General features: G+C 47.9%; 1 protein-coding gene and 1 pseudogene across 1 annotated transcript; one reads left to right on the forward strand and one right to left on the reverse strand.

The window, feature by feature from the left end:
• Nucleotides 1-5,694: 5,694 nt before the first annotated feature.
• LOC117844289 (uncharacterized) lies at nucleotides 5,695-9,031 on the reverse strand (annotated as a pseudogene).
• A 1,782-nt stretch (nucleotides 9,032-10,813) lies between these two features.
• Nucleotides 10,814-12,833, forward strand: LOC140222000 (uncharacterized). The gene is made up of 2 exons (XM_072291968.1): nucleotides 10,814-11,028; nucleotides 11,562-12,833. The coding sequence occupies exons 1-2, from the start codon at nucleotides 11,023-11,025 to the stop codon at nucleotides 12,555-12,557; spliced, it is 1,002 nt and encodes a 333-aa protein (XP_072148069.1). The 5' UTR covers nucleotides 10,814-11,022; the 3' UTR covers nucleotides 12,558-12,833.
• Nucleotides 12,834-21,742: the final 8,909 nt, after the last annotated feature.

Consider the following 21,742-nt stretch of genomic DNA (forward strand, 5'->3'; position numbering starts at 1 on the left):
CTACGAGACAGGTCATGCTGTTACGGACAACAATTTAGTACCGGTTGGTTTTACCAATGGTACTAAATGGTTATTTTTTTTCCTTTCATTTTAATTCGTGGGTTGGTTAGCATTCGTATTAGTGTAGAAGATCCCTTTATCGTATAGTAATATTACACTAATATATATATATATATATATATATATATATTGATCTAGCATATAGTAAAGTTTACATATTATATTTATACAATTTATACACACTTCAAATATTACAAGTTTTCCGTATATGCACTATGCGTTGTCATCCGAGTCCTTGATTGGATGAAGTTGACCCACACTTGTTCTATCGTAATAGAATTCTCCCTTTGGATTTACGACCTCCTTCAAAAGGAATCCACATAGTTGTTCTTGAATTGCCCTGAGCATTCTGGGGCGATGAGATCTTCTCTCATTTCAGCAATCTGTCATGTGCAAATTAACATCATCATTTTAAACCAATATATGTGCAGATTGAAAAATATTGAAATTGATCTGAATTGTGTTTACGTACTTGGTGTTGATGGTCCCTGGCTTTCTTGGGACCCACAATGTTGTGGATGAACTTACAACCAGTAGTATCTACATAAGTTGTTTTCATCCCCCTACCTCAAACACTAAATATGGAAAAAGGAGATATGAAATATTCAAGTAGTCGTGGTTTTTAAAGAAATGACATGCACTAGATGTCCAAATTGAAATCATGCCGGAAAGTTATTGCTGATATGAAGTTCTTCCTTGAACGGTCATGGGTGTTTTTTTTTATGAAGTGAGCCTATACCCTGTTAAGCGCGTTTACGAGGCTTTGGTACTCTGCTTTTGGTTTCCTCTTCGAGCTCAGTACTGTGACGTGGCTTCAATCAATCTCGATAACAAGCAGTATCCAGTGGAACTTGTTCATATACATATACACATGCAATGTTAGATATACTTATTATTAAGTTGAACGGCTGATGAAAAAAGGGATGAATGACTCACTGAAAGTTGTACGGCAAAAGTATGTATTGCATGTGATGCTTTTTATCCAGAAAGTTGAAAATAGTCTTCATGGTCCGATTTGGCCATTGCATTAAGCATTCCTCATTTATAACATGCGGGTCCATGAAGCTGACATGATAGTATTGTTTTCTCCGGCAATGTTGAATCTCCATTCTGCATGATACAAAATAAAAGAGAGGATAAGACGACGCACAATTAATGTAGGAGGTAGGAGTAGATATCAGAGCAAACACTTACATAACCCATGCACTAATGAGGGACTTGTCAAGGACGTCTTGATGGTACAATTACCATAGACTTTCAAACTCAATCCATATGTCATCTCGCCCTTTAAAATAATCACAATCTTGAACCCGAGCAGCGAACATGATCTGTCCATGTGCAGCTACCTCCATGTACCATTTATGAAATGCATATATTTTCGTTGGTAGGTGAGGCACCAACTGTGGCTGCACAAGAGGTTCCCCCAACTTAAACTCCCATTTACCGGAACCTGGGTGAGTTTTGACATCATCCCCCCTCCCCCAATAGGAGTTACTCTTTTGTAAGATTGGTCTCAGCAATCCATTGAGCTAGAATCTCATCTTCTTTTGAAAGCACTTTGAGCGGATCGATCGATTGTTGAGATTGTTCTTCGAGCTGGGGAATGGTGGATCGTGATCTTTTTTTTTCTTCTCAAATGAGGGGATTTAAAGTATTTCTTCGTTGCTTCATATGGTGGTTCCTTGGACTTGTTCTTTCGCCCGAAGTGATCAGCAACCTCAGCCATAGATATCGCATGATTTTCCTCCATAGTTCATTCATATGCAAGCTTCAGAGGTGGATGCTTTGCTTTCTGAGGAAGGGGGTTCTTCTTTTGCTTCGGAGGTGGCAGGACCGAAGCCTTCAAGTTTTTCTTCTTACGAAGTGTAGGCTGAGGTAACGATGAACTCATGCTTTGGTCCCTTGTAGCTGGTGGGGACGATGGACTCATGCTTTGGTCCCTTGGAGCAGGTGCATCCCTGGATGGTGGCGTTGGTGATCTGTGCCTTGAGCTCTGAGGGGATGATGCGGGAATTGTAGCTGCTTGCGGAAACCTTTTGTAGCACTTGGCCCAACAAATCCAGGTGTGGATGACATGTTCTAGTTCTGTTTCACCATCGCCTCCAGGGATCTCGAGGTCCAAGTCTTCGCATCCTGTTCCTACTCAGTCAACCTGGACTCTAGCATATCCTTCAGGAATCTGCACACCATGAATTGTCCCGCCCGGTACCAATACTTCAGCAATACCGTGAGCCACTACTTTGACCGTTGTCCTCACCGGAGTAAGAAGATCACATGGGCTCCTCACAGTGATGTTGTCGATAGGGTGGTGTTCGTTGTTACTCGCAACCATGTCAGACGATTCTTCTACTGGTTGGAACTCCGTGGAAGCGACGCTGCTACGACACTGGGAAGCGGGGCTTATTATGTCCACATTAGCACCTAATGGAGCTACTGCTTGGCTAAGTGCTAACAGCTCTTGAAGGTGATCCATTCTTTCATTAGTCGAAGCTACTTGTTCTTCTAGGATACGCAGCTTCTCTTCTGTTTTGGCTTTGCTTCTTCTTCGACTTCTGTAAGACTCAATGTCTTCACTGAAGCCTTTCTTCGATGGAACTACACCCATGCCTCTGACACATCCAGTGTGTTCTGGATTCCCAAGTGCAAAAATTAGCTCATCTTTCTCTCAATCAGGTTTGAAATTTCCTTGCCTTTTATCCTTTAGTGCATCTTCCAACCTGGTGAATTCTGCTATTAATGAATCGGTAGTAATAAATGATCCATCTTCCCTATTTAGTGTGCCGCCATCAGCGTAGAAAAAGTTCTTTGCTCGCAATGGCAATTTGAGAGTTGCCGGCATGATTTCTCTTGCCATTAGGTCATCTTCCATCCTCTGCTATTTTGGCATCACCATCTTATAACCTCCTTGGCCAAGATGATGATAATGTTTCCTTTTGCTCACATTATCTTTAGCTTGTACAGCTTGCTTTTTGGCATCTTCCAACAACTTGTATTGCTTGAATGCTTCCCAATAAGGTGCTAGCTTCTAGAACTTGTTCTCCAAATCTGGTTTGATGCCCTTCTTGATAAAGTCTTTGTGCAAGTTTTTCTTGTACGTCTGGAAAGCAATTGCCATCTTCCTAAAGGCAAATTCCTTTAGTTCTTTTGCTTTCGCTTCTGGATATGTGAAGTGTAGTATCAACTGATGCCAGTACAATTCCTTCTCTCGCTCAGGGACGAGGTCTTCAAGTGCATCAGTAAGTGCAGTTGCTCTCCATTTTTTAATGCTTATGGGGATGTTTTCCCAAACAATATACCCACATTGATTGACAAATGTCATTAACACACCGGGGGGAGCAATTGGTGCGCCTTCCTTATCCACTTCTGTGATGATGGTACGCCCCTCCAACTTTTTCTTCTCGCCTTGTTTCCGTATAGGCCTCGACAAGGATGCAGATGGCTACAAAAAATATGCATTAATAACCATTGTTGATAGGTAGGCAATTGAAATCATGAACATGTATATGGTGATTCATATACCTCGGCAATTTCTTCCTCCTCTTCAACTGGAGCATCATCACCACCATCACTAGTCATATTTAAGTACTGGTTGCCATCATCCTCTTCGCCTGAAGCATCATCTACTTCTGCGTTGTAATTGCTGCCTTCATTAATAATATTTTGAATGAACTCCTCTTCGTCCCTATCTCCCATTTTAACTAGTACAAGAAAAAACAAGGTATTTACAAAGTAATTCTAAATGAATGAGTTCTCAATGATTAAGAAATAATTACTAAAATAAATAATTACTAAAATAAATAATTAAGAAAAAACTATATTTTTATCTTCCATATTAACAAGTAATTCTAACCCTTACTACAAGGAATAATTAAGAAAGTAATTGTAAATTGAATGAAACTCAATTCAATAAAATAAATAATTGTTGGCATCATGTAAGTAAGTTTCCATGCCATTTTCCAGTAATCTCAATGATTTCTACCAATTTCCTATATTTTGTAATAGTTTCTTATATTTTTATCTTTCATATTAATGAGTAATTCTAACCATTACTAAAAGAAATAATTAAGAAAGTATTTGTAAATTGAATGAACTAAATTCAACAAAAGAAATAATTCTAGGCATCATGTATGTAAGTTTCCATGTCCTTTTCCATTAATTCCAATGATTTCTACCAATTCATTATTTATTTTCTAATTTCTAGTTGCTGACATCATCATGGGGCTTGCTGACGTCAGCAATCTGGGTGGGGGTTGGGGGCTTACGTATGCTGATGAAGGGCCGAGGGTGGCGGAGGCCGGAACGCGCGCTCCTGGAGCCGGCCGCGGTGGCGAAGGCCAGAGCGTGGAGTCCACGATGAGGGCAGAGGCAGTCGGGCCTGGGGTAGCCAACGCACGGTGAGCACGGGGGGCGGTTGACCGGGGTGGAGCAGCGGTGGCGTCGGGGAGCCCGGAATCCTACAGGGCGGAGTGTGGCGCGGTGCCGGGGGAGCTCCGGGTGCGGTCGGATGTCAAGGATGTCAAGGAGGAGCTGGGGCTGCGATCGGCGAGGAAGAGGGCCGGCTGGCCGGAGCGGTGGGCGGTGTGGACATTGAGGAGGAGCGTGGGGTGCATCATGTCGGAGTACGTTGCGCTGCTGGGGAGCGCTGGGTGCGGCCAGACATCGAGGAAATCGAGGAGCCGGGGCGGCGGCCGACGGCGAAGCGGGGCGGTTGGCTGGGACGGCGGATGGTGTGGAAGTCAAGAAGGAGAGCTCTGTGTGGCGGGGCGTAGTGCGCCTCAATGTTGTGGATCGCCGGGCGCGGCCGGACATCGAGGAGGAGCCGGGACGGCAGGCGACGGTGGACGATGACGGCAAGGGCGGCGGAGTGGCGGCAGGATTTGGAGAGGAACGAGTGAGCGGCTAAGTGTTGGAGAAGACGACGTGTGGGATTTATGTAGGTTAGGCTAGACTAGTACCGGGCGGAGGCCTTGCCCGGTACAAAATGGCTTTTAATACCGGGCAAAGCTGCTGCCCGATACTAAATTGTGTCATTTAGTACCAGGCAAGGCCACTGCGCGGTATTAATTTGGCCAAAATGGCGGGAGGCGAAACTGGGGAAATTTAGTACCGAGCAAAGCCTCCGCCCGGTACTAATCTTCCCCAGCATTTCATTTCCCGTCAGCATTCTATTTTCTTTTCTTATTTATAAAATTGTTGTTATATTAGTTTTATGCTTAATAAATGGAGTAAACTTAGGAAAAATAATTGAAAAATATTTTATACCTTACTGTTGATTATCTCTACACCATACAACAATATATTTATATAGTAAAATTAGAAGTTTTTAATTACTAATAGGATATGAAATGTTTCCATACTGCTGGTATCCATAAAAAAGGAAAAAACTACTATTTTGAACATGCAAAAATATTAAGAAATATTACCTATAATAAATTTGATAATTATGCCATCAATATACAATGTATTTGTATAATTGCCTCTAATTTAATGTTTCTAGACTTTTGATGAGCCAAAATAGTATCATTAATCAAGAGAAATACCACATAATTGTTTGAATTGTACAAAATACATTACATAGTTCATCACATGACCACATAATACCACATAATATTAAAGTTCTAAAGCAACTCATCATTATTTAATGGGAACATTGATAATCTTCTTCTTGACGAACGTCCCTTGGTCATGATCGCGGCATAAGTACAGAGCGTCTTCTTTGGATAATAAGATGCTGGGATCAATGTGAACTGAGAATGGAGGATGGTCATCAAACTAATCAAAATCTTCTGACTTGTCCGAAATGTCCTCAACTCCAACGATTTTTCTTTTCCCTAGCAGAACTATGTGGCGTTTTGGCTCATCTTCTGACTTTTTACCAGCCTTCGTCTTTGGTTTGCTTGACATGTCCTTCACATAGAAAACCTGACTCACATCCTTGGCTAGGATGAATGGTTCATCTCTATATCCAATCTCGTTGATATCCACTATTATCATCCCATAACGGTCTTTTGTTACACCTCCTTCAGCAACACATTGGCAGCAAAACAGAGGGACCTTCAAAGGTCCATAATCAAGTTCCCAAATATCCTCTATGAGACCATAGTAATTGTCCTTATTTCCATTATTGTCTATTGCAATTATACGAACACCACTATTTTGGTTGGTACTCTTTTGATCTTGGGCTCTCGTATAAAATGGATACCCATTTATCTCATACCCTTAGTAATGCAATATTGAGACAGATGGTCCCCTAGACAACCATTGAAGTTGTTCATCAATCGTCTCGTTACCCATGAGGTGTTGTTGGATCCATGTTGCGAAAGTATCTATGTGATGTTGTATAATCCATGCCTCAGACTTCCTCGGATTTTCAAACCGTACAATATCTTTGTGCTCCTCCATATATGGAGCCACCAAGGATGAATTCTGCAGCACTGTGAAGTTTGCTTTCCGGATTTCAGTCTCATGTATGTTCATGTTAGCTTTCTTTCCAAGTGTATCCTTTCCCTTCATATGGCCCTCATGTCGTGACACGGGGACCCCTATCGGACTAAATCCATCAATAAAGTCAACACAAAACTACATAACCTCTTCTGTTCCATATCCCTTGGTGATGCTTCTTTCTGGACGGGCACGATTGCGAACGTACTTCTTTAGGATCGATATGAACCTCTCGAAAGGTCACATATTGTGTAGGTATACTGGACCCAGAATGGTTATCTCTTTAACAAGGTGAACCAAGAGATGAGTCATAGTATTAAAGAAGCAAGGTGGAAAGACCATTTCAAAACTAACAAGACATTGGACCACGTCATTCTATAGGTTTATTAGATTGTTTGAATCGATGGCCTTCTGCGAAATTTCATTCATGAACGCACATAGCTTTATGGTTGCCAATCTCACATTCTCTGGTAGAATACCCCTCAGTGCAATCGGAAGCAACTATGTCATCAGGACATAGCAGGACATAACAGTCATGTGACTTTAGATTTGTGAATTTCTTCTCTTTCATATTTATTATTTCCTATATATTAGAGGACTACGTGGACGGGACCTTCATACTATTCAAGCAAACAAACATGCTTTCTTTTTTCTCTTTGCTAAGAGTGTAGCTAGCAGGACATAAATAGTGTTGTCCATTCTCTCTCTTTTCTGGATGTAGGTACTCTCGTTGTTCCGTACGTTTCAAGTCCTGCCTTGCTTCCAATGTATCCTTTGGCACCCCATAAACACTGAGGAAGCCTAGCAGGTTCATGCAAAGATTCTTTGTCAGGTGCATCACATCAACTGTGTTGCAGATCTCTACAATTTCCTAATAAGGTAGCTCCTAGAATATAGGCTTCTTCTTCCACATGGCTGCACGTCCGTTATCATCGTTCCGAACAGGTTGGCTACCGGAATTCTTACCAAAGACTACCTTCACATTCTTTATCATAAAAAATACACGCTTTCGTTACGGTGCAAAGGCTTAGCACGAGTGTCGGGCTCCCCTTTAAAATGCTTTCCTTTCTTTCTTAAAGGGTGATTCGCAGGAAGAAATCGACAATGACCCATATACACCACCTTCCGACAGTGTTTCAAATACATGCTATCGGTTTCATCCAGACAATGAGTGCACGTCCAATATCCCTTGTTCGTCTGTCTCGATAGGTTACTAAGTGCAGGCCAATTATTGATGGTTACAAAAAGCAATCCTTTGAGAATGAAAGTCTCTTGTTTGTCCTCATCCCACAAAGGTATACCTTCTTCCTTCCAGAGTAGTAAAATTTCATCAACCAACGGTCTTAGGTACATGTCAATGTCGTTGCCAGGTTGTTTTGGGCCTTGGATAAGGATTGGCATCATGATGAACTTGCGCTTCATGCACAACCAAGAACGAAGGTTGAAGATACATAGGGTCACAGGCCATGTACTACGAGCACTACCAAACTCACCAAATGGATTCATTCCATCAGTGTTTAAACCAAACCTTATGTTCTTTGTGTCCTTCTCAAAGTCTGGAAATTCTTTATCAACGTTTCGCCACTAGGAACCATCTGTGGGGTGTCTCAACTTCTCATCTTGCTTACGTTCTTCTTTGTGCCATTGCATCAACTTATCGTGCGCCTTGTTTTTGAATAAGCGCTTCAAACGTGGTATTACAGGGAAATACCACATCACCTTTGCTGGAACTCTCTTCTTGACAGGCTGCCCGTCAACATCACCAGGGTCATTTCGCTTGATCTTATACCGCAATGCCTCGCAAACTGGACAAGCATCCAATTTCTCATATTTCTCGCCGTGATAAAAGATACAATCATTAGGACAAGCGTGTATCTTCTGTGCATCCAATCCTAGAAGGCAAACAACCTTTTTTGCTTCATATGTGGTTGAGGGCAGTTCGTTACCCTCGGGAAGCATATTCTTTACGATTCTCAATAGCTCCCCAAATCCCATATCGGTCACACCATTTGCTGCCTTCCACTGCATCAATTCTAATGTGCTACCCAACTTTTTGTGGTCTTGTTTGCAATGGGGGTACAACAACTTTTTGTGATCCTCCAACATCTTCTCAAATTTCTTTGTCTCCTTCACATTTTTGGAGTCTTTCTTTGCATCAAGCAACACCTAACCTAGTTCGTCAGCTGGTTCATCTTCTGCAAAATGTTCTTTAGCCTCGCCCATTTCCAAATCTGCAAAGGCACCACCTTCAGCCAAGTCAGCTGGAATGTTGTTATCATCAACTTCTTCACCGTCTTCTATTACAACTCCTCTTTCGCCATGCTTCGTCCAAAGAATATCGTTATCCATGAAATCCCAACTAAATATGTGGCTGTGTAGAGTTTTTCTATTAGAGTAATCCTTGTTATTTTTGCACATTCTACATGGACAGCACATGAAACCCTTCCGCGACTTGTTGGCCTCTGCCGCTTTGAGAAAAGTCTTTAGGCCATTAATGAACGGCATGAAGCACCAGTCACCGTACATCCATTGCCGATCCATCTGCAAAAAGTTTTTAATTTACTTCTCCATTTGTAAAGCAACAAATGTAAAAAAACACTTTCTAAAAAATATTGCTGACCTTTTATATATGGACCACTTTCGATGAGCAAATTAAATCCCTACAAACTTTGTGGGGAATTTCGGCAGCAACTCCCTTTATCCCGAATCGTCGTTAGCTTGAGGTCAACTATGTTATTTATGTAAAGCAACAAAAGTAATTAACACAACACATATTTGTCAACATCCGATACGAATTTCTCAATATCGAACGGACTTTCATAAGTAAAAAATTTACATTCTACATGCATGTATAAATTGAAAAACTCTCCATTCATCTTCACTCTAAAAAAGCACAAATTTCTCTAGCTACAAAGCATAAAACATAAAATACTAATTATGAGAGAAGGGAGGATGCAGTTCCTAACCTTTAGAATAGTTGGAAGAGTGAAATCGCGCCAAATCGTGGGAAAAATAGGCAGCACCTTCCCTAGGTTGCCAGCTTATTTTATAGTTTGTACATTAGTACCGGTTGGTGGCTCTAGCCGGTACTAAATTATGACATTTACTACCGGCTGAAGCTAACAGCTGGTACACATGTGTGTGAACACTATTTAATACCGGTTGAAGCTACCAGCCGGTATTAAATGGCTTTCAGGAGAATCTAGCCGTTGGTCACCTGGTCCCCATGCCACTATTTAGTACCGGCTGAAGCTCCAAATTGGTACTAGAGAGGCTCATGTGGTACTGTACGTGACGACCGGTACTAACGCACGACGTTCGATACTAATGCGTTGGACGAATGCTCAGCTTTCCGGTAGTAAAAGCACCCCTAATGCGTGGCGAGCACCCACCCATTGTATCGATTTGAGATGTACAGTCTGTCAGTGTGGTCATTTTCAGACCGCAGTCGTTGACTTAACCAACATAAAATGGATCATAGCCTGATGCCCTGACAGAGTAATTCGGCTCGTTATACAGGAGGTGCACTGCACCATGTAACACGTCGCAGCGTCATGTCCATTTCTAGGTTGCATTGCTTGCGGCCATGAGCAGCGACTGTGAATCCTCGACACTACGGACACATAAATCATGCTGACTGTGGCGTCTAGAGTTAGTCTTAAAACCAAAAAAAAATGCTGCTAGAACTCGATGCGTAACTTTGGCTAGATCACTATATACTGCACCGTCTAGTAACATGTTATTGGACATGCTAGCACAGTACTTGTCGCTATTTCATCTGGGCGATCGAATTGTTTTGCATCGATCGTGGAATGCTGCTCGATCCACACTTACACTCGCAGGGTCTTTAAGTTTTGCACTGCCAAAATGGCGCTGGAATGCTCGTAGGCGTGCATCTACACCGCCTAGCGCAAGAACTGGGATTGGAAGAACAGGGGCACGAGCGCTTTGGCTGGCCGCTGGCCCTTTGCTCCGTTGTTTTCACTTGTTGTGACATGCAAGCTCTGTAGCTTAGTAGCTAGGGGTGGGCACTTTTTTACCGAACCCTGAAAACCGAACCGAACCGAACCGTTTTCGGTTTTTCGGTTCGGTGTCGGTTTCCGATTTTAGGAATCTCGGACGTCGGCTTCGGCGTCGGTATTCACCTCCGACGGAACCGAACAACCGTAAAACCGATCACTCCTTTTCTCTCCTGTATTAGCCCACCTCCACTTCAGGTCAGCCCACTATACCTTGGCCCAAAGGCTCAGCCCACAAGCGTACATACATGAGCAGGCAGGCACACACACAAGCATACACACACGCGAGCAGCTAGAGGCCCAGAGCCTTGAAGTCCACCGTCAGCCATCTCTCCCGTTGCCTTATCCCCTCGTATCCCTCGCCGGCGGCGCGGTCGTCCTCAGGCTCGGTGACGGCGGCGACGGAGGCGAGGGCCGACTTCCCGGCTTCAAGATCCTGCAAATCAGCAACGACGGATGGCGCTCGGTGCTCAGCAGCTAGGCGGAGCGGCGGCACCCACGCATGCGAGTAAGCTTTCCTTTCGCTTCATCGTTCGCTTCAGTGGTGAAGTCGTGAAGATTAGTGAGGACTGAGAGGAAGGCATGAACTTCGGTTAAAAGCCGAACACCGAACCGAAAATACCGACACCGAAATTGTCGGTTTTTGATTTTGCTATGCACCGATCGGTTCTTGATTCTGCAACACCGAAATTTTTCAACACCGAACAAACCGAACCGATTTGTCCTAGCCAAACGTACACATCGATTTCTCTCCTCATTGATTCCGCTCTTAGCTTGAAAATAAATGGTAATTCATTCTCTTTTCAGAAAGTGGTAATTCATCCCCACTCCCTTTTTGCAAACTAAAGGTGTTCGACACCCCTAGCCGTTACCTAGCTAGAGATCCAACCCAAGGCCCAATCTTGTGACGTGACTTCTCCACCACTGAACGAGTTCACTTCAAACTAGCCTGTCTTTTTTTTTTCACTTTGTTTCTTTCGAAATGTGGTCTGTCTCTGAATTATTATCATAACAATCTGCCTTTTAAACACAAAATTGCAGAAACGTAGTTCCCAATGGCCAATTCCCATTGCATACTCATTCAAAGGAGGTGGGGGGAAAAGGATGGATTTCAGAGAATTCTGCCGAGGTCTCAAAGAACAGCAGCTACCAAAAGCAAGTCAGAAGTTGAAGGTTTGCAACCAGCAAGCTAGCGCTGGCGTGCTACGGGAAAACAATCCGTGCTCGGCAGTTCTAGCCGCCGCAGCATACACAGAGCCATACGATAAAATATGTCAAGATAAATCCGGCCCCGAACCCTATCGCCGCCGCCGCGAACTGCTTCTGCGCGAGAGACAGCGGCCGTCGGTGCGGGGTGTCGGAGGTCAGGGTCCCCGGAGCCGGTGTCGGCGCCGGTGTCGGGGCGCCGCTGGTGAGCGAGCGCCGGCGTGCGTTGACGACGCGCACGGCCATCCGCTGGCCCGCCTCGCAGCGCGCCGGCGCGCCGCTGATGAAGTAGAAGAACCCGGGGCGGCCGAGCGTGAACCTGGTGCCGCCGCCGCCGCCGCCGCCGCCGTCCGCGAACCGGCTCACCGGGCTCGCCGCGCTGCACCACTCGTAGTCGCCCGGGCGCACCAGGAGCACCGCGTCGCCGTTGCTGTACTTGAAATCTGGAAGGACGCAGATCAAGCGCGCGCGCCGATCACGCACGGGACCAAGAACGCTAGCTACAGGGGCTTGCGGCTAGCTGCTCAGCGTCGTGAGATGGGGCTAACACATACCCAGACGTCGCCGACGAGGAAGCGGTGCCTCGCGGCCCACTCGTTGAGCGCGCCGGTGGCGCCGCCCGGCGGCACCGCCCACCCCATCTGGTCGCCGACGACGTACATCGCCGGCGAGCGCGACGTCGCCGAGGCGGCGAGGAGGAGGACGGCGCTGGTGGCTGCGAAGAGGACGGCGAAGCGGAGGCCGGCCATTGGCGTGCGGCGGTGCGGGTCGATCACGTGCGATGATCTCGTCGTCGCAGGCCACCGAGCTCGAACTAGTGCTGGGTTGTGATTGGGGTTTTGCTGCTGCGCGAGCCGAACGCCCAGACGCGCCTGCACATGAGTCTAACGACTCATCGGCCGGTACGGGCAGGGTCGCAGGGACGCGACGTGGGTTTAGCTCCTAGGAAACCGGACGGGTTGGTCGGTGTGTGCCACGCAAGATTGCGTGGGATATATTGTTTGAGCCCCTTGGACTGATTATATAGGAGTACATGACTTGGAGGGCAAATAGTCTCTCCTAGAAATAAGGAGGTTATCCAGGGATTACAATCAATCCTAAACTAACCATATCCGAAGTTGCCTAATATACTCTAACATCCCCCGGCAGTCACAGCGGGAGGGCGCAAACGATGAGATTGGAGAATAAGCCGAAGAGATGACATCCCTCGCAGTCGCAACCGTTGATGCGTCGCAGATGTTGTGGCTGGAATGGGAGCCGAAGAGGCTTGTCAAGCAGATGGTAACCCCTTAGTGCCGAAGTGGTCAAGGTCGAGGTGGACGTGATCAAAACCGTGGAGGAGGACGTGGGTCCGAAGCGTCAGCGAAGGCGCCCGAATCCACAAAAGCAGCAGCTTCTTGTCGACAGGTACAACAGGAAGATGAGCCGAGCACGATGGTAGATGGTGCAGCTAAAGAGCGCAATTGCATCTTCCTTCAGCAGCGTTAGTGGCGGTGTCCGCGAGCATGTGACAATAGGCACGGACTCGGACCGAGAGCCAGCGTGACGAGGACCAGCAGCATGGGTGGCGCCACCGCCTGAAAAGGTGGTGTCGCTGACGAGGATGGCTTGATCACGAGCGTTGCCGCAGCAGCCTGAAGGGTGCAATGACAGCCTCGTCTTCGGGAGCGTCGACGATGAAGCGACGACGGGACGGCACGGTGACTCAACCCGATCTCTGATCGGGAAAAAGGAAAAAACAGCAGCAGCAATAGGACGAAGCTTCACGTAGAGCACCGGGTGCTCGTAGCAGAATCCCAACCCGTCCAAGCCAGTAGCTGCCGCCCCTCACTCCCTCTCTCCCGTGATGCCTCCACCGCCGGTGGCGCGACCAGGAGCCGCGGGGGCACAGCCTGGAGGGGCACCCGCCGCCGTCGCCGAGGGCCGCTGCAGTCGGGAGGCGCACTGGCCACCGCCGGGGGCCGCCGCGGCCTGGAGGAGTGGAGGGGTGATCTGCTTGCTACTTGACCACGATCGGCATGACGGATTAGAGGGAATGGCTGCGCATTCTACGAGGGCGCTGCTCCCGACGGAGATTGATCTCCCCGGGGGTGGCGCGAGCGCAGCGGAAGCTGGAGGCTTAGAGTATGTAACCTAGACTCGTGATACCATGTAAGATTGTATACAATGCGTGGATATATTGCTTGAGCCCTTTGGATTGATTATATAGGAGTACATGGTTTGGAGGGCAAGTAGCCTCTTCTAGATATAAGGAAAGTTATTCCGAGATTACAATCAATTCTAAATTAACCATATCCGGAGAGTTGCCTAGTATACTCTAACATGCCAAAAGCTGCTAGCTTCTGCCTTGTGCAGGTGCCGAGCATCCAATCGAGAGCGTACGTTACGTGTCGACCTCTTCGTGCGCGAGATGTGCCGCAGCTACAACAATTACTGTATCTGGATTGATGGGGAGACCTTTTTTACCTTCTCCACCGGCATACTTCTCTCTGCTCATGTGAATTTTGCATCTAGTTTATGGTAATTTTGAGGCTGCAACTGCAATCATTGTTGGGATTTACTGGGCGAGGCAGGGACAGTGAATTCGAGTACTACTCTCGCCAGTTGCGACGACGACGTACATACTGTGGATGGAATGATCCATTACACTACACGGCGTCGGCGTTTACTGTGGAGTATATATACTTCGTCGTACCTTGTCATAACTAATGTTGCAGTTCACAGTGTTAATTACCATGCTAAACACTCTAATACAGTAATACATGTGACGAGTGACGTGCGTAAAAGGAAGACCATTCACATGCGCCAGTAGCAGCAAGCAGTAGCTAACCATTCATAGTTTGGAAGAAATGTAGGTTTCACTAACAGCAACGAACCAGTAAAAGTACCAGAGGCCATAGTTTAATTTCACCGAGCTAGTTCTAGCTAGCTTAAATTCAAGCAACAACTAGTAGTGCTTGACAAACCGAGCTCTTACTACCTGCTGAAGAGCTACAACAAGAATGCTGACATCGACCGCACTGGAAGAAAAATAACAGAGGCACCAAACACAGAGGATGTGTTTGGATGGTGGGACGAAGTGAGATGGGACGGGATGATCCTATTATCATGGTGTTTAGTTCAGAGTCACGTGGGATGGGTTCATCCCTGAAGAGGAATATTACCTCGATATTCGGGACGACTCCATCCCAAAAAATGAGCGGACGGGGGCATCCCCTCGGTCCCCAGTCACGAGCCGTTTTGCTCCGTCCCTCACGTGGCACAAGGAGAGGCGGGCGCGGTGCGAGTTGAAGGCAGGTTCGGGCGAGCTCCACGAGCAGCGTGGCCATGGCCAGCTGTGGCGAGCTCCACGGGTGTCCAAGGGTGGCGGGGGCGAGCTCCATGGGCGGCGTGGCCATGGGCGGCGGGGGCCGAGCTCCGCGCGTGGTGCTTGAAGGGACGGCAGGGATGGTGAGGGCGGCTAGGGGTTCGCGTGCTCCGCCGCGGGCACGGGCGAGCTCCTCCAACTACGACACGAGCTTCTTTTTTATGAGCTACGCGAGCTCTGGCTGTGAAACCTGATGAGCTTCTGCTCATCTATTTTCACGGGGATTTTGATGAATCTCCGTCAAACCATTAAGCTCCAATCCAATTACAGGCAACGCACGGAGCAGAGCTGTGGGCCGACGTGGTCAAGCACAGGTGCGGGGGAGGATTGGAGGCGTGTGCGGATTGGCGAGCTCCTGGCCGCACAGAAAGAGGATAAGGGGAAAACATCTTTGAGAGATAAGCCGGCCGACCGCGTCGCCGGCCAGGGGAGCAGAGCTCTGCCATGGGCCGCGCCGCCGGTCCGTCTCTAGATAGGATAAATCGGAAAAAAGAAAGAAGCCACAGACGATGACAGGTGGGACCATGTAATGACATGTGGGGACCCACGAGTTACTGCAGCTGACGGTGTTAAAAATGCCATCCATCCTATTTTTTCGATCCCTCGTAGCAAACACAGAAATAGAATGGACCATCCCCTCAGCCAAACACCAAATGGGAGTTCCATAAAATAAAATAGAGGCAAGACCGTCCCATCCCATCCCTCATTGTCGGACAAAACACAACACATCCTGAACAAACAAACACACTTCGATCGATCATCTTGTTCACCTGACGAAATGCTAACACCGAGCAGACAACCTAAGGTTAACCCACTAGCTAGAGGCTAGACCATGATTATTCGAAGTAATTAGGAACTCCTCGGCGCACGGTAATGCGCGGGACGGAGGACGACGCCGACTGTAGTAGAAGATTCAGAGGGAGCCAGAGGCTCATAGCCACCAGAGCGCCTGGCGCCGTCGCCGCAGCAGCCTGCCGCCGCCGCCGCCGGCTGTGGCCGCCGCCGCGCCGTCCCTGACGACGGCCATCTCCAGGTCCAGCGGCGGCGCCTCGACGTCCACCTCCCCCGGCCAGCCGCGCCGTCGAGCGCGGAGGAGGACGACGGCGACCGAGGCGAGCCAGGCCGTGGTCATGGCCCCGAAGAGCATCGCCAGCCAGAAGGAGTCGTCGTCGGCCGCGCCGTCGCCAGAGGACCCGAGGAGCCTTGGCATTGTGACCTTGTGGGGGCCGGGAGCCGCGACGCGACGGTCGAGCTAGCACGCAGGCACATTGGAGGGGAGGGAGAGGGAGCAATCGACAGGCCTGGGGTTTTCACTCGCTAGCTAGCACGGAAGCCGGAACTAAAACTGCTGCGTGAGCTAGCACGGCGCGATCGAGCCGAGTGCCCTCTTTTGTGGAGCGCCCTGGGCGAGATCAGGCCGAGCCGTTGTGCTTTTTGTCCGTGCCGCGGTCATGGTCATGCATGTGACCCCAAGCATGCTATGCACGGTAACCTGACGCGCCGAATCATGTGTGCCGCTGCAGGTGACGAGATGGTGTGAATGTGCGACGGTGAGGTTGCAGACTATGACTAGTATGGTAAAGGTCGTCTGGGAAGACACAAGAGCGAACCGGCCGGTCGATCGCTATGCCAAATTAAAGGCTATTCCATTGGCATGGCGCGGAGGCGCTGCAGTGGAGAGAGACCTGCTGATTAGCTAGCTTGCTGCTTTGCTTTTGATGAGGTAGCAGGTACTACCTGGAAACTGGAACAGGAAGCGAGTGAGCTCGAAGGAAGCCGTGTGGTTTTCTCTTTTCTGTGTGGGAAACTCTGATCTGAGCAGTGAGCACTGAGCGGCAACTGCCGCCGAGGCCCCCTTGTGCTTTTTGTGCGTGCCCGCGGATGCATGTGACCCCGTTGCCAAACATGGCAACCTGACCCTAGCTAGCTGCTGAATCATGGGTGTCGCCTGTCGCGGCAGAGCCGTCTGCCGTAGTGCCATGTGGGCGCGCGGCGCGCGGCGCGCCATTGCCGTTGCCATGCCACGGAAGAAGCTAATAGGTGACCACTACGGGAAACCTCAAAGTTGCCGAGTGTAATTGCTTCGCCGAGTGTATTATTGCGGGCACTCGGCGAAGGAGCGGTTTGCCGAGTGCAATCCTAGAAACACTCGGCAAACATAATACACTCGGCGAAAACACGATTTGCCGAGTGCCACCAAAAAAACACTCGGCAACCACCCACGGGGCACTCGGCAAAGATGGGGCACTCGGCAAAGTCTTGAGCACGTGACTTCCACGTGCCGCGCTGGGCTGCCGCCGTGACGGACATTAGGCTTTGCCGAGTGCCCCCCGTCGACACTCGGCAAAGCTACTAGTTTGCCGAGTGTCGTGATGGGACACTCGGCAAACCTATTAGTTTGCCGAGTGTCGTGATGGGACACTCGGTAAAGTGGCTAGTATGCCGAGTGCTAGAGCGAACACTCGGCATACTTTAGGGTTTGCCGAGTGTTTTTTGACACACTCGGCAAAAGTAATTTTTTTTCCCTCCTCCACCCTCCAAACTTTTTACACTCCACATGTATGGCATTTGGCACTGCATGGTAGAAGGTGGACTATTTATTGACCTGTTTGCTATATTTAATCAATTAATTTTATTTAGAGTAATTTTTTGATTTAAGTCAAATTTGAACTGCAGGTGATTGGAATAATGGAATAATATGAGTGGAAAAATCATATTCATGTTAGTGAGTCCAAATTGAGGTCTCACCCAGAAAATGAAAAGAAATTTCGAACATTTTGCTAAGGAAACACGACTACGAACGTGTGGCCAGATGATTGTTTAATTCTCAAAAATACAAACGAAGTTTGAAAATCACGAGATTTTGCAAGATGTTATGATTTCATATGCAGAGGCTGTGGTAAAAAATTGACAAGGTTTCGCACAAGTTTTGACATATGATGTTTAGAATTCGAAGCATCTCCGGAGAGGATTCGTAGAAGTTGGAAGGATCCGGTAAGATTTTGAGACGAATCGATACTTGAATTTTTCATTGAGTCCCAATTTATTTTTATAGGCTATAGAGAACATAGATTGGTTCATGTCAAATTTTGGGAATTTTTCGGATCCGTTTGGTAATTTTTATTCATTAATTGCACGTATATGAATTTAATAGATATAAATTTAATATGAGCTATAAATCCATGAAATAATGGAATAATATTACTTAAAAAATGAAATACGCAATGTTTAGTGAATTTGACTAGGTTTTTGCAAACTTTACATACTTTTAATTAATAAAACCAGTTTGGACATGAAATAATAGTACCTATTTGCCGAGTGTCAAGGTATGGCACTCGGCAAAGAGCCTATTTGCCGAGTGTCAACCCTGGGACACTCGGCAAACGTCGCCACGGTCCACCTGTCAGCCGCAGTTTGAAATCCGAAAAAAAAAATTTAAAACAAAAAAAAAATTGTTTGCCGAGTGCTCCTGATCTAGCACTCGGCAAAGGCTTTGCCGAGTGCTAGATCAGGAGCACTCGGCAAAGGCTTTGCCGAGTGCTAGATCAGGAGCACTCGGCAAAGCGGGCGCCCACCACACTTAGCGTCTCACGCGGACAGGCACAGGCACAACACGCACACGCCCCGCGCCGCCGCCGCCGCCGCCCGGCCGCGCCGCCGCCACCGCCCCGCGCCGGGACCCGGGCGCCGGCCGCCGGCCCCCCGGCCTCCCCCGCGCCGCCGCCGGCCGCCCACGCGCGGCCGCGCCCGCCCCCGGCCGGCCGCCCGTGCCGGCCCCCCGCGTCCGCTCCGGCCGGCCCTGGTCGCCCCCGTCCGGCCGCCGCACCGGCCCCCGGCCGCCCCCGCTTCTCTGTTCGTGGCCGTCGCCCCTCCGTCACCCCTCCGGTAAGTTTCTATGCCGCTACACATCATAAATTAGAGTAGGCATGAAATTAGAAATTAGAAAATGTTGAAAAGACTAGAGATGTGGTAGGATTTATTTTAGAAATTAGAGGCATGAATTTAGAAAATTAGAGAAGAAGGAAGAGTGGAAATTAGAAAATGTTGAAAAGAATAGAGGTGTGGTTGGTTGTGGTTGTGGTTGTTGGCCATCGTGCCAACTCTTTGGTGAGATTGTGGTTGTCGGCTATCGTGCCGTTTATTATGTTGCAGGTTTTGGAAACCTCCCCGTGCAGGGGAGGTGCTACCAAAATTTTGACTTAAATAGTGCTCTGTTTCTTTTGTTGCAGGAGAGGCTTACAAGGACCGTCCTCGACTCGTCACTTTGCAGGATAGCAAGGTGAGGCATGCTACACCTCTCTTTCCGTATAATGTTCGTATATCACGTAACCTAGTTAGGCGTCTCCCGTTCGAAAGAGATACGTTTTGAAATATGCAGATCTTTGCATATCTATAATCGTATCTGTTTCGAATTGTCCACGTTTTTTGGACAGCCGGAGGATGTGTAGGTGGGTTTAGTATCCATGGTATATTCCGGTTCGAGATAGAGTTTCGGCAGCACCTTCCTGTTGTTCTCCAGATACACAATCTCCTGTCAAGGACGTGTATTTGGAGAACAGCGGGGAGGTGCTGCCGAAATTTTATCTCGGGTCGGAGTAGACCATGGATACTATACCCACCTACACATTCTCGGGTGGGATTAGGACCTATCTTTACCTAGTAGACAATATAGGAACGTGTATATGTAATGTGAATTTTGTATTACTCGCTTAAATGGTAGATGATGGAGGATCGTCAGTGGATGTACACGGGTCGCAGTAGTCAGAATACGTTGACCAATGAATGGATTGACAAGACGGATGCTTTCTTGGAACGGGCGTTTGCAAGTGTCAAAGGAGCTCGATCGACTTGGTGTCCGTGCAGCAAATGTGGAAACATGCGTCGGCAAACCAAGCTAGACATGGGCAAACATCTTGTGAAGAACGGATTTACGTCAGACTACACCAGGTGGATCTACCATGGTGAATCTGACCGTGGGAGAGAGGAGGTCCTGAGACAACGCATCGAGGAATTTGATGATGATGCCGGGGTGGGAGACACGTTAAATGACTACCATCAAGCACACTTCGAAGAAGCACGTAGGGAGGAGGAGCCAGAGGCTATCGCTAAGGCTTATTACGAAATGTTGTCTGCGGCACAGCAACCCCTTCACGGCCATACCAAGGTTTCCCAACTAGATGCCATTGCACGCCTAAAGGCTGTGAAGTCTCAATTTAGTTTGAGTCGAGACGCGTTTGATATTATGTTGACAGTTTTTGGAAGCCTGCTCCCGGTTGGTCATATCTTGCCAAAGAGCATGTATGAGGCACAGAAACTCCTTCGTGCACTTAAGATGCCATACGAGCATATACATGTTTGCCCGAAGGGATGCATCTTATTTAGGAAAGAGTATGCGGAAGCAAAATACTGTGTGAAGTGCGAATCGTCTAGGTTTCTGGAGGTTGACTGTGGTGACGGTCAGAAAAAGCAGCTCGCAATTCCTGTGAAGGTTCTACGGTATCTTCCTTTCATACCGAGGATCCAACGGCTTTTCATGACTAAAGAATCCGCGAAACAGATGACATGGCACAAAAATGGCCGTCGCTATAATCCTGAGAAGCTGGTACACCCATCCGATGCTGAAGCCTGGAAAAGCTTTGATGCGATTTATCCTGCAAAAGCTCTAGAGGCCCGTAACGTACGCGTTGCGTTGGCAACTGATGGGTTCAATCCTTATGGAATGGCGGCCGCCCCGTACACCTGTTGGCCCATTTTTGTTATCCCCCTGAATCTCCCCCCCGACGTCCTATTTCAACGACATAATATATTCTTGTCGTTGATAATTCTAGAGCATCCGGGGAATAATATGAGTGTGTACATGGAGCCTCTGATTGATGATTTGCTCCGTGCTTGGGAGGAAGGGGTATGGACATATGACCGATCCACAAAGACAAACTTCAAGATGCATGTTTGGTACCAGTACTCACTGCATGACTTGCACGACAAACTTCAATTATTTATTGTAACGTTCAGTTCTACGTAATTTTTAATGATTTTTTATTTTGCCGCAGTCGGCGTCACATGATGGCCGACCTTGCTCCCAGCTCAAGGCATGGGTCCTCTCCAAAAAGGGCAAGGCGACGGCCGATATAGATTTCAACCCAGACGACCCATCCGAGGCGTACAGCCACCCTAGCATACACAGCCGCGTCAGCGAGTATACAAAGATAGCTAGGGAGGTTCACGGGCCAGACTTCGATCCGAGCTCCGAGGACATTGATGGAGAAATCGTGATGAGGGTGGGAGGAGGCAAGAAGCATGGCCGATATTGGATTGGCGACGGCGTCCTCGACACGGCCACTACTCCCACTCTCTCCCAGATCCGAGCTAGGAGCACGGACTCAAGCTCGGCGATACGGCCACGACCCACCGCTGCACAGTTCCAGATGGAGGCTCTACAGGTTCTTTCTCTTCCATTCATCGTTCGTTTGTTGTTATACTTTAGCTTTGCATTATAACATTGCAATGAAATATTGTAGGCCCAGGTGGAAGAATCAAGGAAGAAACAAGAGGAGATGGCGGCGCAGATGGAGGAAATGCGGCGGAGGATGGAGGAGGAAAACCGGATTAGGATGGAGCAGATGTTCCAGTACATGCAGAACTTTGCTTC

The sequence above is a fragment of the Setaria viridis genome, chromosome 2 (assembly GCF_005286985.2).
Source record: "Setaria viridis chromosome 2, Setaria_viridis_v4.0, whole genome shotgun sequence".
Taxonomy (NCBI): Eukaryota; Viridiplantae; Streptophyta; class Magnoliopsida; order Poales; family Poaceae; genus Setaria; species Setaria viridis.